This window comes from Branchiostoma lanceolatum, chromosome 9 (genome assembly GCF_035083965.1).
Source record: "Branchiostoma lanceolatum isolate klBraLanc5 chromosome 9, klBraLanc5.hap2, whole genome shotgun sequence".
NCBI classification, from domain to species: Eukaryota; Metazoa; Chordata; class Leptocardii; order Amphioxiformes; family Branchiostomatidae; genus Branchiostoma; species Branchiostoma lanceolatum.
This window is the reverse complement of record NC_089730.1, coordinates 9,554,618-9,568,755: the sequence shown is the minus strand read 5'-3', so window position 1 is coordinate 9,568,755 and position 14,138 is coordinate 9,554,618. Positions and strand designations below refer to the sequence as shown.

At 43.8% G+C, this 14,138-nt stretch overlaps 1 protein-coding gene across 1 annotated transcript; it reads left to right on the top strand.

Annotated features, from left to right (window-relative positions):
- The first annotated feature begins 4,576 nt into the window (after positions 1–4,576).
- LOC136442114 (uncharacterized) lies at positions 4,577–14,064 on the top strand. The gene is made up of 9 exons (XM_066438740.1): positions 4,577–4,684; positions 5,840–6,044; positions 6,707–6,850; positions 7,432–8,358; positions 8,621–8,850; positions 11,547–11,748; positions 12,071–12,210; positions 12,397–13,357; positions 13,657–14,064. The coding sequence occupies exons 1-9, from the start codon at positions 4,601–4,603 to the stop codon at positions 13,893–13,895; spliced, it is 3,132 nt and encodes a 1,043-aa protein (XP_066294837.1). The 5' UTR covers positions 4,577–4,600; the 3' UTR covers positions 13,896–14,064.
- The last annotated feature ends 74 nt before the right edge of the window (positions 14,065–14,138 follow it).

The following is a 14,138-nucleotide window of genomic DNA, read 5'->3' as shown; positions in this document are numbered from 1 at the left end:
TTTCTTTAATATTTCAAAAACCTTTACTTAACCTTGAAAATGCAGCTCTTTGGTTTATGTCGTCTTTCAAGAATTCAAGGGAGCGGTCATGAATCATATCAACACAAGCATAGTATAGGATGATATATGTTTAACATATGATAAACGTAACATACATAAGCATTACATACTCCCACTTTATTTCAAAGAGATGGGGAAATGTTGTATACAGTAGCTATAGACATTCAACACACTGCCAATGTCTGCCATGTGAACCGGAAAGCACGATGTACTGTGCTGTACTGTACGCTTCCCCTGAAACATTCAGCGATCCGTCCCTCAACGCACGCGACTAGATACCTGCCCCGCCGTAAACGTAATAGTTTAACGTCCTGTCGGTCGTATTCATACGTACGTATTGACGTAGAGCGACGGTTTGTCAGTCTATGCAGTTTCCGTTTTGAATATGTAGCTTGTTAACTTGTTTATCTGTTTCCATGCACTGTTCACCGAGTCAAAATGATAACGGAGACGGTGTATTTCTATCTTGATTATATATCACCGTAGAGTGTTAAGTATAACTAGCATTCATTTGCACGCTATATTGCACATAGCAGCGATATATTAACTATTAGAAATAAAACGGTAATTATTTACAGTCCAGATTGAAGCTCACCTTTTTTGTATTCTGGGTATTATATACTCTTAATCGTCGTTGCCATTAGTGTTTTTGTTAGCGGGACTGGAGGGAACCCAAGTCCATTTATTCACATCGTTCGATTGATCCGGGCATAACGCAACATGGGCGCTGCGAAGCTGTTTGGATCCCGCTAAAGGCTTGATTTGTAACCGGTTAACCGATACGGTTATACGGTCTTATGCTAGAGGATGTGATCATTCGTAAGAGGCGCTGTTTTGTACCTTGTATAATTGTTGTGCAATAAAGTTATTATTATTATAATTCATTATATATCGAGGCGGGAAAGTCGCCGTACGTATTTGCTAGGGACCGGTAAAGGAAGGGTATGTTTTGTATTACAGTGTAATTTATACACCTGAATCATGTTGACAATAATGAGTCCATGCAGAGGTAACCGAATAGAAATCCACTTCACCCAGTCAAGGAACGTCTGTTTACCTCAACAAGGAATACATTTCACCTCAAGTACCCACTGTGTACACAGGAATACACTTGTTGTAGTTCTTACTAAAGGACTTGTTCTTCCACTCCATCTTTAACAACGTTGTAGTTTATTTTCGGCGAAGTAAATCATTACGCGACATGAACGTGTTACCACGTACACTTGAGACATTTGAACTTTGGACTTGACGAAGAGATCACGTCAATACACCGCCCCCCCCCAAAAAAAAAACGCCAGTCATGATGAAGGTACAGTTACTACCATGCCAAAACACAAAGGTAATGGTGAAATGTGAATAAACAGTTGTACACTGTGTTTTTACAAGCCTGAGTGACTAAGCACTTCGTATACATAGGGAGCCAAGGTGGGGGAGGGGTCCCCAAGTTGAACAGGACATATGAGGGCAAAAGTCAAGCGGGCTGTAAGTCAAAGGAAAATTTATTTCGAGATAAGCAGATGCCAAAACCGTCTGCATGTTGTTAACAAATCCCAATGTTTCGTCGTATAAAACTACGAGTACTGCTAGCTGACTGGCAAATCATGGTTTTGTTATGCTGCTATAGTGGATAGTCGATAGCCAGGCCTATGATTTGCAGTTTTCAGGGATTACATCCCTGGTTCTCACGTGATGTCTGAAAAAGGTTGGGAATCCTTGAAAGAAATTCCCTAGAGTCGGACAGGACCCACCCAGATCTTTCCCGAAATCTCGTCATCTCTTCCATAGAACAAGGTTTTCCAGTTCCAACCATTTGTAGCTTGTTGGGATATTTTAATTCACGGTTTAACTGAATTAAAACACAACGTTCTTCGCAATGATAACTAGGACAGTAACCACAGTTCAATGCCCGCTCGGTCAATTTTGTCCCTGTCCTTTGGTTGTGTAATGAGGCACATTATATCTGGGTCGACTGCATATGTGTCGTTTTTGTTTTCTCAGGAAGTTTGAAAACACTTGATACGGTTTTGTTTATAATTGGCAATTTGCTGCAAAACCTTGGAAGGGGGGGGGGGCACGCTGATATCACACAGTTGGCGATATAACCAAGGTCAGAAGGGGGCGTGGCTTTTTCGTCGGCTTAAAAACACTCGATAAGATTTTGTTTATACTGATCACTTCCAAGGCTATATGCTGGTTAATGTGTAACCCTGAGCGGGAAGGGTGTGTGTTTACTGATATCACACAGATGTCAGGACTTCAACTTGTGTAACCAAGGTCACATGTGGGCGTGGTTATACCTGCTCGGCCCGGGCCTGCATGCCACAGATGACACCTGGGCGCTCCGAGGGTGCAGGCTAAAATTAGCTGGGTTCGATCGAGGCAAAGCTGAGCAGTTGGCAGACTCCGGCTTCACTGTTACCATACTGTTTTGATCTTACGAGCTGACTTTCTTGGTAAGTCTTGCTATCTTCTACAGTTCTACTCCATGATAGCCGGTTTGTGTTCAACACTTCGTGAAAGCGTTTGGCTTAGCTCTTTGTATTAGCTTTGTTTGCTGTTTCATCGAGTTTCTTTATTAGTAACGACAATACTACTAGTATGTCTACCTGACTACCCAACTTGCTTACATAAGTGTGAAGCATTCATCTCATAATTGTGACCACCTCAGCGAACTGACACCCAGTCTTAGAGTCCGGCTGTAATTAGGAATTTACGATGAAGGTATCGAGTAGAAAGTAGGGCAAGGTTATACCCTATAGTTCTGTCAGACGTGGACGAATGAGAATATGCAAATCTGTCTCGTGTTTCTTTCTTCGTTCTGGTGATCATACCTGTGTGGTGGAAAGTACGATAAGGTTGGGATTGAACGCGTACTGGATTTATCGTCGCTCTATAAAAGGGGACAGGCATGGCCTTGGCCCCGGTTTAAAGAAGCCCTGCCTAGAGCAGTCAACCGTTTCCTACGGGACGGTTCGCGATATCGTTAAATTTGGGGTTGGACTTCGAACCTGCATCATGACCCTATACCTCCTTGGTTTGTTCAAATACTTCCACGCGTGCCTCAGACGGTGGTAAAGGTCGACACTGTGAGAGTTGTTTTAGTCGGTATTTTCGTCTTTCTGCAGACATGGTTGTGGATTTAGTCCAAGGCTGTTGGATGTAGGACAGAACAGGTTGTCTGGCACGGTACTGGTGCACGCGAATGAGTCTTGTATACAAAACGTGACACAACCAGCACGTTTAACATACGCGTGCACGCCACATACGCGATAGACACAGTCTAGAAGTATCGGCACTTCAATTTTCAGACAAAGAACCATTGATTATGGGATAAAGGTTCTTCTGTGAGATCCGCCGGTACTTAAGTGGACTCGAAAATATATGGCATGTCAGAGTGCCACTATGACAGTTCGTAATGGCTGTTAGCAAGAGGTGCTTACCGCTTAGTCATGTTGAATATACACGTGCGCCACAGTTTATACGCCATTAGGAACGTTAGTATACATGACACCTGCCAGCCACGGTCCGTCTAGTGGTAGTGATTTACCAGTTGTTCTGAAAATGTGTCCTGTTTCTGGTTTAAATGATTTCTTGTCACGTACATCAATCCATTTAGTCCTCTTTTTATATCAACATTTGTCGTTGATATCTAGAAATGTTTTTTTTTTCTTAATGTCAACATACTTTGATATTGTCACATTACTTTGAATAAAGGTTTGCAAACTCAGGTATTAGAGTCGTTGCAAAGTTGCCGTCCTTGAATCCTGTTACTCTCTGGTACTTAGCTGCAGCTGTATCGTGTATTATTTATCTCCAAACCTAAAGGCTTGCCGTACTGTTCAAGGTTTGTCATGGCTTGCCGGTGACCTTACGGACCTTGACTCCGTCACCCCTAATCCCAGTTTACGTGCTGGTAGTGGAGCGTGCCATATGTACCTATTCCTTAGGGGTGTTCCATTTAACACCAGGGAAGGGGGAGGTAAAAAATGTTTGCTGTCTGTTTTATAATTATGTACTTGTATCCATACTATACACTCTTGCATTAGGTAGACTAGCCCTCAGATATATAGAACTGTAGTTATGTACCAGCCATGCTTTGTACCTTGTACAATTGTTGCCCAATAAAGTTATCATTATAAATTTATTTTTTGCGAAGCCCGAAGCGGGCACCTGGATTTGATCCAGGACATCGTCATTGGGGTATATTTTTCAGTTCTAGTCATATGTGCTTTCTTAAATGTGTTCGTATCCTTTTCCATGACATAGATTTTATTTGCTTCTTTATATTTACTCCATGACGATCTCTTTGACCTATTCCATTTCGTAGCATCCACGGGAGAGGGGGGGGGGCAGTTATCAATAATCTATTCATAAAATCACCTGAATCCAAAATCATAATCTAATCCTATATGAGAAGGTAGAAATTGATTGAAATGAGAGGAGATGCAAGTTCTATTCCTTGAGAGTGGACAGTTCAAATGCGAAGAAAGCTAAAAGCTGCCATACCCGAAGTCTAGAATGGACTAGCCCTTACGTAAATATGGCTGAAAATGGCGTTGTTGATGGTCTGGGCTCTAGTATCCTGGTTGGGGTTGTCAAACATGAACCTGGCGGCAGGGGAAAAGTGAGTTGGCAAATATTTCATTTGCGTATTTAAGATCGACTTATCAGCAGGTGCGATGCTAAGCTCATATGCTTGTTTCTTGTTCCGTTCATTTTTAAATCATTTTTTTTCATGAAAAGCTTCGCCCTATAAATAGATTTCTAAATGTTCATACCAAATAGTCATTAGAAGGCATGATATATTATTGTAGAATCTAGTCATTCATTGTTTAACTGATTTTTGAAAAACGGTTGCATTTATATGATTATATCAAATCACACTTCTCTTCGTTGATGTATGTATCAAAAAGGACCCACTCCCGCCTTATTAATCAGTTATACGGCTACGGAGTCACTTCATATATATAAGTATCAGGAAACGCCGCCTTCTTACCACGAATTGCCACGACCATATTTTCCCCAGAGAATGGTACGTGACATGTTCAAGTATCCGTCTGAACTCCTGGAACTCTGGACATGTCTACTTTATGTAATATGCGATCAAATGTAATATGCCTCCTCCTGCCGCAAGCGTAGGCACTGTGAATTGCTATCCACGTTCCAAGAAACGCCCCCAACTTTCCAAGAAAAGTCATGACGCTCCTTGACGACGGAGGGACAGATCGTAAGACAATTCGGTGAGGAGACCAAATTTGGCAAAGTGTCAGCGCGAATCTAGTATATTACGTGCGTGCAGGTGCGTTAATATTGTGCTCTGTTGCCAACGGCTCAGTAGTACCAATGCCCCCAAAAAAGGATTTTATCGCAAAAGTAAATTAAAAGTAAGCGATCTCTGACAAAACTGGACCTTTTCAGACTAATAATATGTTATAATCAAATAGGAAGTCAGGCATATAAACGTAAAGCTGGTGTTTATTACAATGACTACTGTAAGATACAACTCGGCGAGGGAAGTATATTACGTGCGGGCAGGGGCGTTTGTATTTTGCATCAGGGGTATCAATGCCCCAAACGACACAACATGATGAGAGCGGCGCTAAAAATTCAATCTGGCGGTAAACGAGAAAAACGCAATATTGTGCTCACATTCAGCTACAATTTACTGCTATCGTCCTCTTTTGACTTCAGAACGCATGTATCTATTTGACCGTTTTATTTTGATTTCAATGCATATGTGCAACTCGACGACGCTTGATGTTTTTGCCATGTTTTGCAGATCATGACGGTGCGTTACACCAAGCCTCTGGATGGGGGCTGGGGCTGGGCCGTGGTACTGGCGGTTTTCGTCATCTGCGCATGTACCATGGGAGTGACACGGTCGTTCGGTGTGTTCTTCATCGAGTTCACCGCGCAGTTCAACCAACCGGCAACTTCCACGTCATGGGTCATCTCTGTTGCTATGGCAATAACATTTGGAGGAGGTAGGGAGATTCAAAGGCCTCTTTGAGATACACTTGTAGAACAACAGATACTGGAAATGATCCTCGGTTGGTAGTCCAAGTCTTCAATTTCATAGATAACGTCACACGTAAATCAGATCGATTCAGATTCACCTTTGTAATGTTGTTTTTCATGATATTGAGAGCATTCCACATCAGACCAATAATTATGAAAAAAAATGATTTTACCACAAAAGGAAAAGAAAGCTTTCTCTTGCAAAACTGGACATTTTAAAGGCAGGCTAAACTTAATTTCGTGAAGCATACTGCAGTATGTTAAATATACCACTAAGACCAGTTCTGACTTCTTTTACATGAGTCCATCATAGTTTAGCGTTTTTACAATATTTGAAATTCGCGGTGTGGTGATGTAATACTGGCGATGTCCAAAGACCTTTGACCTTTGTGACGTCAGATTCCGAGTCGGCCACACCTGCACCATAGGAATTGTTCCAGACGCCATTCCTCCGACTCGGAATCTGACGTCACAAAGGCCAAAGGGCTTTGGACATCGCCAGTATTACATCACCACACCGCGAATTTCAAATGTTGTAAAAACGCCTGCCTTTAAGAACAAGAGCTAGAGGATGTTACTTATAGAATATAAACGTGAAGCTGATGTTTATCATAACAATGTCTTCCAGCGATTTTCGGCGGGATGTTCGGCACGATGTTCGGCTTCAGACCGGTGGCGATGGTGGGCGGAGTCCTGGCGGCGGTTGGATGCATTCTGACGTCATTCGCCGGCAGTATAGTCCACCTGTACCTCACCACGGGGGTTCTGACTGGTGAGTTATAGATCTGGGTTTGTCCTAATCGCTTCTGCAGGCGTCACGCGGCGATGACCCGGTAGATTACGGCAAACGACTTATGGATCAGAACCTACGGCCTACGTATATTTCAATCTACGCGATGTAGAAAATATAAAAAGAGGAGGCCTAGTATCTGAGGTCTATTAAGCCACGTGTATTAAGCTGGTGTGCTACGCCGAAGGGCAATTATACCGGCCATACTGATACAGATATTCATCGGGACTACTTCGACGGAGCTGAGACGGAGTATGGAAATTACAGTTTTAGAGATAGTGTGGGTGGGTGGTAATAAAACGTCTCAGAATTACCTAGCCTGGAGTCCAGCCTTCTCAGCTTTAGTCCGCTACCCAAGCTCCTCTCCTTGCCAAGAAGGAGGAGCGGAGCTTGGGTAGCGGGCTAAAGATACATGTAAGAATGCTGGACTCCAGGCTAAGAATAACCTACGAAGGATCTAGTATCTGTTATCACCATTTCTCCACATCGTTTATGCGTATGCTAGGGATGATACATGAGCCCTATCCTTAACAACACTGATAATGCCGTTGTGCCCACTCCAGGTTTCGGTTCGTCCTTGGCTTTCATCCCAAGCATGAGCATGGTGGGGAAATACTTCGACAAGAAGCGGGCCCTCGCCAACGGCATCGCCTTCTCAGGCGTCAGCGTGGGCAACATCGTGTTTCCCCCCGTCTTCACGTATCTGATAGAGGAGTACGGGTGGAGAGGGTCGTTCTTGATTGCTGCCGGAGTCATGCTCAACATCACAGCTTTCGCGGCCTTGTTGAGGCCGATCCAGCTGCCCATGCCGACACCAGGGCCCGACACACAAGCGCCTGCAAACCCCAATGCACCGTATCGCAACGGGCCTTCAGACGCGGAGCAAAGAGGCTTGCCCCGGGACGATTCTGAGATCGGGCCGCCCACAGGCGCTGGTCCTGCTGACGATATGAAGGTTGCAATCGTATCAAATGGGAAGTCAGCAACGCCAACTCCCAGAAGTCCAGGGAAGATGATTCTGGCTCAGTGGAAGTCACTCTTGGCCTACATTCCATTCGTGTGTCTGACAATTTCCGTATTCCTCCTCGGCTTCGGCTTCTTCATTCCCATCGTGCACATGGCCCCGCGCGCAAGGTATCTCGGGATCGAGCAGTACCAGGCGGCGTTCTTGATCTCGATGATCTCTATAGGAGATGTGGTTGGCCGGATAGCGTCGGGGCTGCTTCCTACGTTCCGCAGATTCCGTCTCCTCCATTGGTACATCCTGGCCATGTTGGGGATGGGTACTACATCTCTTTTGTCACCGCTGGCAAATACGTACGCAACGTTAGCCACTTACAGCGTCTTCTACGGGATCCTGGGAGGAGCAAGCATGTCCATATCACTCACAGTCCTAGCGGAATTGGTTGGTCCTGCAAGGCTCTCCAACGCCATGGGGCTGATGACGCTGCTGATGAGCGTGGCAATTCTGGGTGGACCGCCTGTCGCCGGTATGAACGTCTTTACCTTATTCCTTCCTTCCAACCTTTATATAACTTGTTATTTTATGAATAGATCATTCTATTTCTCTCTCTCTCTCTCTCTCTCATACATCATATAGTACCATATGCCTTCTAGTTTTATATAACCTGTACATCTATAAATAATATATATATATATATATAGAGAGAGAGAGAGAGAGAGAGAGAGAGAGAATTACGCAACGATGTATGCCGTGTTTAAATTAAATTTATGTAATGCCTTGTCCAACAGGAGCACTGTACGACGCTACCCAAAATTACAACATGTCGTTCATCGTTGCCGGATGCGCCCCCGTGCTAGGAGGACTAGTAGCCGCCATCATGCTGTGCCTTGGGGACGAGAACGTTCGCCGAGTGTCTGGGAGGGAGAGCTCTATTCCCGACCCCGTCAACGGAGCCCGACCCAGCGTCGTCAAGTCAGACGACAAAGACGTTCTGAAGCCGTTTGCCATCGAAACATCAGTGTAATATGTGGTTGCGAAGCTTGTTATTAATGTTTTCAGCAATGACTTGTCCGGCAAGACAATATCATAGACGTCTGTTTCATTGGAAAGTGTTAGAATCTATGAAAGTCCTAGCTTGAATTTCTCTGACCATTGCAAACATGTTTCCGGAAACTTGCGATCGTGATCATGTGTTTGTATTTGTGGGTGGGTTGGGGTGGGGGAGGGGGGTGGTCTTGAAAAAACGGTTGTGAAATGTGCAAGGCAGGTTGTTCCAACGATCCCGTGTCATAAGATGTCATGGGCTATTTTATGAACGTTTCATGGCAAATTTAAAGACAAAGAGAAGTTGAAAGACAGAATTACGTTTCAGTCAATGTCCTTTTGTGCAACAGATGCCCCCACGTCACATTGACGCTAAGGTATACCATTATTTTTTACTCCAGAAAAATATTTCTACTAGGTATTATGTGAAACTATGTACCTTCATGACAAATGTCGTGAGAAGAGAGCAATCCATATAAACATGTGCAAAGAAATCACACACACGCACACCACTTGCAATATACTGTTGATATTGTTTTGTTGCTTATTTAGGTGGAGGATGAGTTCCAATATCAATGATATTACACATCGTATCCAAAGCAATATTTTATGTGCAAGCAACGTACGCGTATTTGATAAAAAATTCAAATATATCTTTGTTTTAGCTAGAGCTATTTCTACTTCTAACACGCAAATGTTTTGTGTCATAAGGCCATCACAAACGTGTATACTGTTGCAAAATGGTTTTAGATTACATCTTGTGAACATCTACCCGAAGTTTTTCTTCAATTCGCTATTGTCAGCATTAGATACGCATTGTTTACTGGATGGATAATGAAAGTGTATAAAGTGCAACTAACATAAACTCCTTTCCGGGAAAGTCTGAACTTAAACGGCTATGTCATCATTTCCTATACAAGTAACTGACACAAGTAAGGTGTAATGCTGGCACTAAAAGATATGCCCTTAAATGTAAGGGTGAGGACGGGAACAATTAGTCGTATTGCGATTCAGTCCTTTAGCCTCTACCAACCTCCAGAGTCGGTTGGAAAGAGTAGAAATTGACCAAATAAACAGATAATATGCCAGAGGAGTTAGTCCGCCAAACTGTACTCCTTTAGCGGACTAATGCCTCTGGCATGTTATCTGTTTATTTGGCCAATTTCTACTCTTTCCAACCGACTCTGGAAGTTGGTAGAGGCTAAAGAACTGAATCGCCATACGAATAGCACCTCTGGAGCTAGCCTGGTAGTGGCTAGCAGTTTGTTGTTGATAGTGTCAATTTCTGTTGCTAAAAGAGAGTCCCGAGTCTAAAATGATCTGTACAATATCATGGACTACAGGTGTATTCGGGGTTGGATCTACCGTTACTATATATAATGCTTGCCCGTGTTTTTTAATGGCAATGTCAGTACAAGGCTGTTTGATAATCGTGAAACAAATTTCCAAATTGAGGCAAAGACGATGGTGTGATGAATACAAATTTAATGGTGGGTAGAACCAAGAATACCCCGCTATTCAGTTATGTAGGACATAGAAAGACACTTGCAGTCAGAATGTGAAACGAATGGCGATGGTTACTGTGAATCAACTTGATGTTAAATTAAGCTAAAATTTCAGTTTTCGCTTCAGCTTAATTTTGAGACGAGTGGTTTAAAGGCACTTCGACACCCGGCGTATCACCATAAGGATCTGTATCGGATATGGGAAGTACCTAAGAGACAATTTAGGATAGAGTATCCACCGGAACGTTGATCTGAGACCCCAACATTATTTCTGCATCAATGACGTCAAGGGACGGACGAGTCGATTAGGTGATTGGGGATCCGGGTAAAGTATAGAACAAGATGCTTTCCCCCATTAATTTCATAATGTATATAGTTATTGACACTCAGCCCATCTCATAGGTACAAGACAGGTACACGCTTGCCTCCTCTATATAGGCTTCCCTAAAGACATGTCAAAGTTCAGCATTTATAAGTCTCCACTGGTCCTTCGGCACATTTACAGACTGGTTGATCTACAGACTACACGAAGCACACATCGCCCCAGGCTAGAGACTGGTTACCGGTTCGTAAAGTTTGATTCCAACAAAAGGTAAGGTAAGTACTGACAATACAGTTTTTCAGTTACTTTCAAAATGCAGTCACGCATATATACATGGTTAAGGTTAACTCTACATTGACCGAACTGAATGGATAGATTTGAAAACTTACTGAGGCTCGTGTATTAAGGACTACAGTTAAGGCTAGTTGTTTAACATACATGCACGGTTCTAAGACAACTAAGTGCAAAATGAAGATCACCCTTAAGAAGTTACTGTTGGATATGTTTTCAAACATGATTGTGTCACGAAATAATTTTGCATATGCCCCCCATCCAGCGGCTTAGACAAAAAAACAGGGGCTCGTTTACCGGTAGGTTTTTATTTCCAGTCGTTTTTACCTCGCCCTTAGAAAACCGGTTTTCGATCCTGTCCATGTTTCGTGAATATTGTGCATACTGCGCCGTGGTATGTTAGATCTGAAAGAAGAAGACAAGCACTAGACCATGTCACAAGTCCGTAGTAACCGCGGACTCAATCTTTTCGCTTGCTAACCACGATTTAGCCAGCGGTTACTGCAGAGGATGGTACCCAGGCTAACGCTATTCTTACACTTGCCATCACAGATGCCTGTACGTTACACCAGACCCTTAGATGGCGGATGGGGGTGGGCGGTGGTTCTAGCCGTCTTCATGATCGGCACCTGCAGTTTTGGAGTCATTCGATCCTTCGGCGTGTTTTTAGAAGAGTTCACAACGCAGTTTGACCAATCAGCTACAGCCACGTCATTGGTCATCTCCGTTTGTATAGGCATCGCATTTGGAGGAAGTAAGAGACGAGCATCTCATGAGGCCAAAGGGCTTTCATTACATTTCATTTATGTATCTTCACTCAATTGTTGTCATATATACCACAGCAATGTATCTGATCCTATGTCTAGATCTGAACAGTAACTTGCAAAATGTGGTGCGTTTAACCTAGATGTAAAAAGTCTAAATACAAGATAATTGTAACAAACACAAGTAAAGTAAGTACAAGGATAGTTGAAATTCGTCCAGCCTTTTTATTGAAACGAGATTTTAGACCTTGAACAAAGAATTCTAACCTTTTCAATCTATTGACGTGACTTGACTTTCATCTACCGTTTCAGCTTTACTTGGCGTCATGCTAAGCGCGAGGTTCGGCTTCAGACCGGTGGCGATGGCGGGTGGGGTCCTGGCGGCGGTTGGCTGCATTCTGACGTACTTCTCGACCAGTATTGTCCACCTTTACATCACTGTAGGCGTGATGGTTGGTGCGTGAACACGATGTCCAATATGAAGTACACGTTGTGATTTTGCACAAGACACACACACACACACACACATACACACACACACACACACACACACACACACACACACACACACACACACACACACACACACACACAGAACGTTGTTGTTGTTGTACATGAACTGTAGGCGTGTTGGTTAGCGTGTGAACACGATGTCCAGTCAATGCCCATATATAGTACGTGTTGTGATTTTGCTCAAGAAAATGCACACAGAACGTAAATGGTATATCATTTTTTTGTCTTCAGGCTTAGGGTCATCTCTTGCTTTCTTCCCGAGCTTAAGTCTGGTGGGGAAATACTTCGACAAGAAGAGAGCCATTGCCAACGGTATCGCTGTCTCTGGCCCTAGCGTGGGGAGCATGGTGTTTCCCCCCGTCTTCACGTATCTGATAGAGGAGTACGGGTGGAGAGGGTCGTTATTGATTGCTGCCGGAGTCATGCTCAACATCACAGCTTTCGCGGCATTGTTGAGGCCGATCCAGCTGCCTGAAAAGCAACTGTCGTTGCCGTCAGACCGAGCGGAAACAACGTCATTCTCAGAGCTTAATGAGGTCCCACAGGACCGACCAACTGTCAGAATTAATGAGGGTAAATCGTGCCTCTCCCGCAGTCATTGGAGGACAGTGATAGCTGAACTCAAGGCTCTGTTAACCAATCCTCGTCTAGTTTCCTTCATAACTGCAGACATGTTCTTCTTGGGGTTTGGCTTCTTCATTCCCGTCGTGCACATCGCGCCGCGCGCACGGCATCTCGGTATTGAGCCGTACCAATCGGCGTTCCTTGTTTCCTTGATTGCTATAGGTGACGTCATAAGTCGGTTTCTGTCGGGATTTCTCCCAACATGTCGGAAGTTTCGGCATCTTCATTGGTACACACTTTCCCTATTAACGACTGGCATCTCTTCTCTGTTGTCAACCCTTGCAAAGACTTACCCAGCGCTGGCTGCCTATTGCATGGTACTAGGGCTTCTCGAAGGGGCAGGTTTGGCAATTTCACTAACCGTCCTAGCGGATCTTGTCGGTCCTACAAGACTCTCTGGTGCAATGGGACTGGTGATGTTGCTGATGAGCGTTTCAGTAACGGGCGCACCTCCCATCGCAGGTGAGAACAACTAGATTACTATGAGTCGTACCTACTCATTCCGTTTGAACGTAAGATTAAAAAACAATTTTCTTATAGAAAAGTAGTCAGTTATCCTAAGGAGGTTTTATATATAAAACCTCCTTGGTTATCCCCTAGCATCTTGCATTTGGTTTCAACAATCACATTTCGTTTAAAGGCAATGTCACCATTTTCTTGTTAGTTTTTCTATGTGATTTCTCGCCCATGTAAAAATTCGTGTCTGTAGTAAGCAATGATATTCGTTGTGAATGATATGCGTACATCGGCCTGTGTTTCAGGGAAGCTGTACGACTCCACACAAAATTACAACATATCGTTCATCGTGGCCGGATGTGGCCCTATTCTTGGAGGACTGATAGCCGCCATCTTGTTGTGCTTTGGGGACGAGAACGTTCGCCGAGTGTCTGAGAGGCAGAGCCCTTCTACCGCTTTCGTCAACGGAGCCCGACCCAGCAGCGTCGTCAAGTCAGACGACAAACAACTTCTCAAGCCGTTTGTGATCGAAACATCAGTGTAATATGAGATTTCTTGCAGTGTTTCAACAATGTCCTGTTTGACAAGGCGACAGTAGACGTTTGTTTCATGAGAAAGCATCGATCTGGTTCTACGAAAGCCTGTGACCATTGCAAACATTTAATTGACAAGTGACTGTGTCATGATTACATTAACAAATACTCATCACAGAAAGACTCGGTCTCACACTAACACTCATGATTACTTCTACAAAAAAAGGTTATTGGCGAGAAGTACAGTATAATAC

What these genes read in the sequence shown, in the direction of transcription:
- LOC136442114 (XM_066438740.1), top strand. Translation starts at nt 4,601, where the DNA reads ATGGCTGAAAATGGCGTTGTTGATGGTCTGGGCTCTAGTATCCTGGTT. An exon ending in AACCTGGCGGCAGGGGAAAA is followed by an intron (nt 4,685 to 5,839) that starts GTGAGTTGGCAA and finishes CATGTTTTGCAG; the next exon opens with ATCATGACGGTGCGTTACAC. An exon ending in GGCAATAACATTTGGAGGAG is followed by an intron (nt 6,045 to 6,706) that starts GTAGGGAGATTC and finishes AATGTCTTCCAG; the next exon opens with CGATTTTCGGCGGGATGTTC.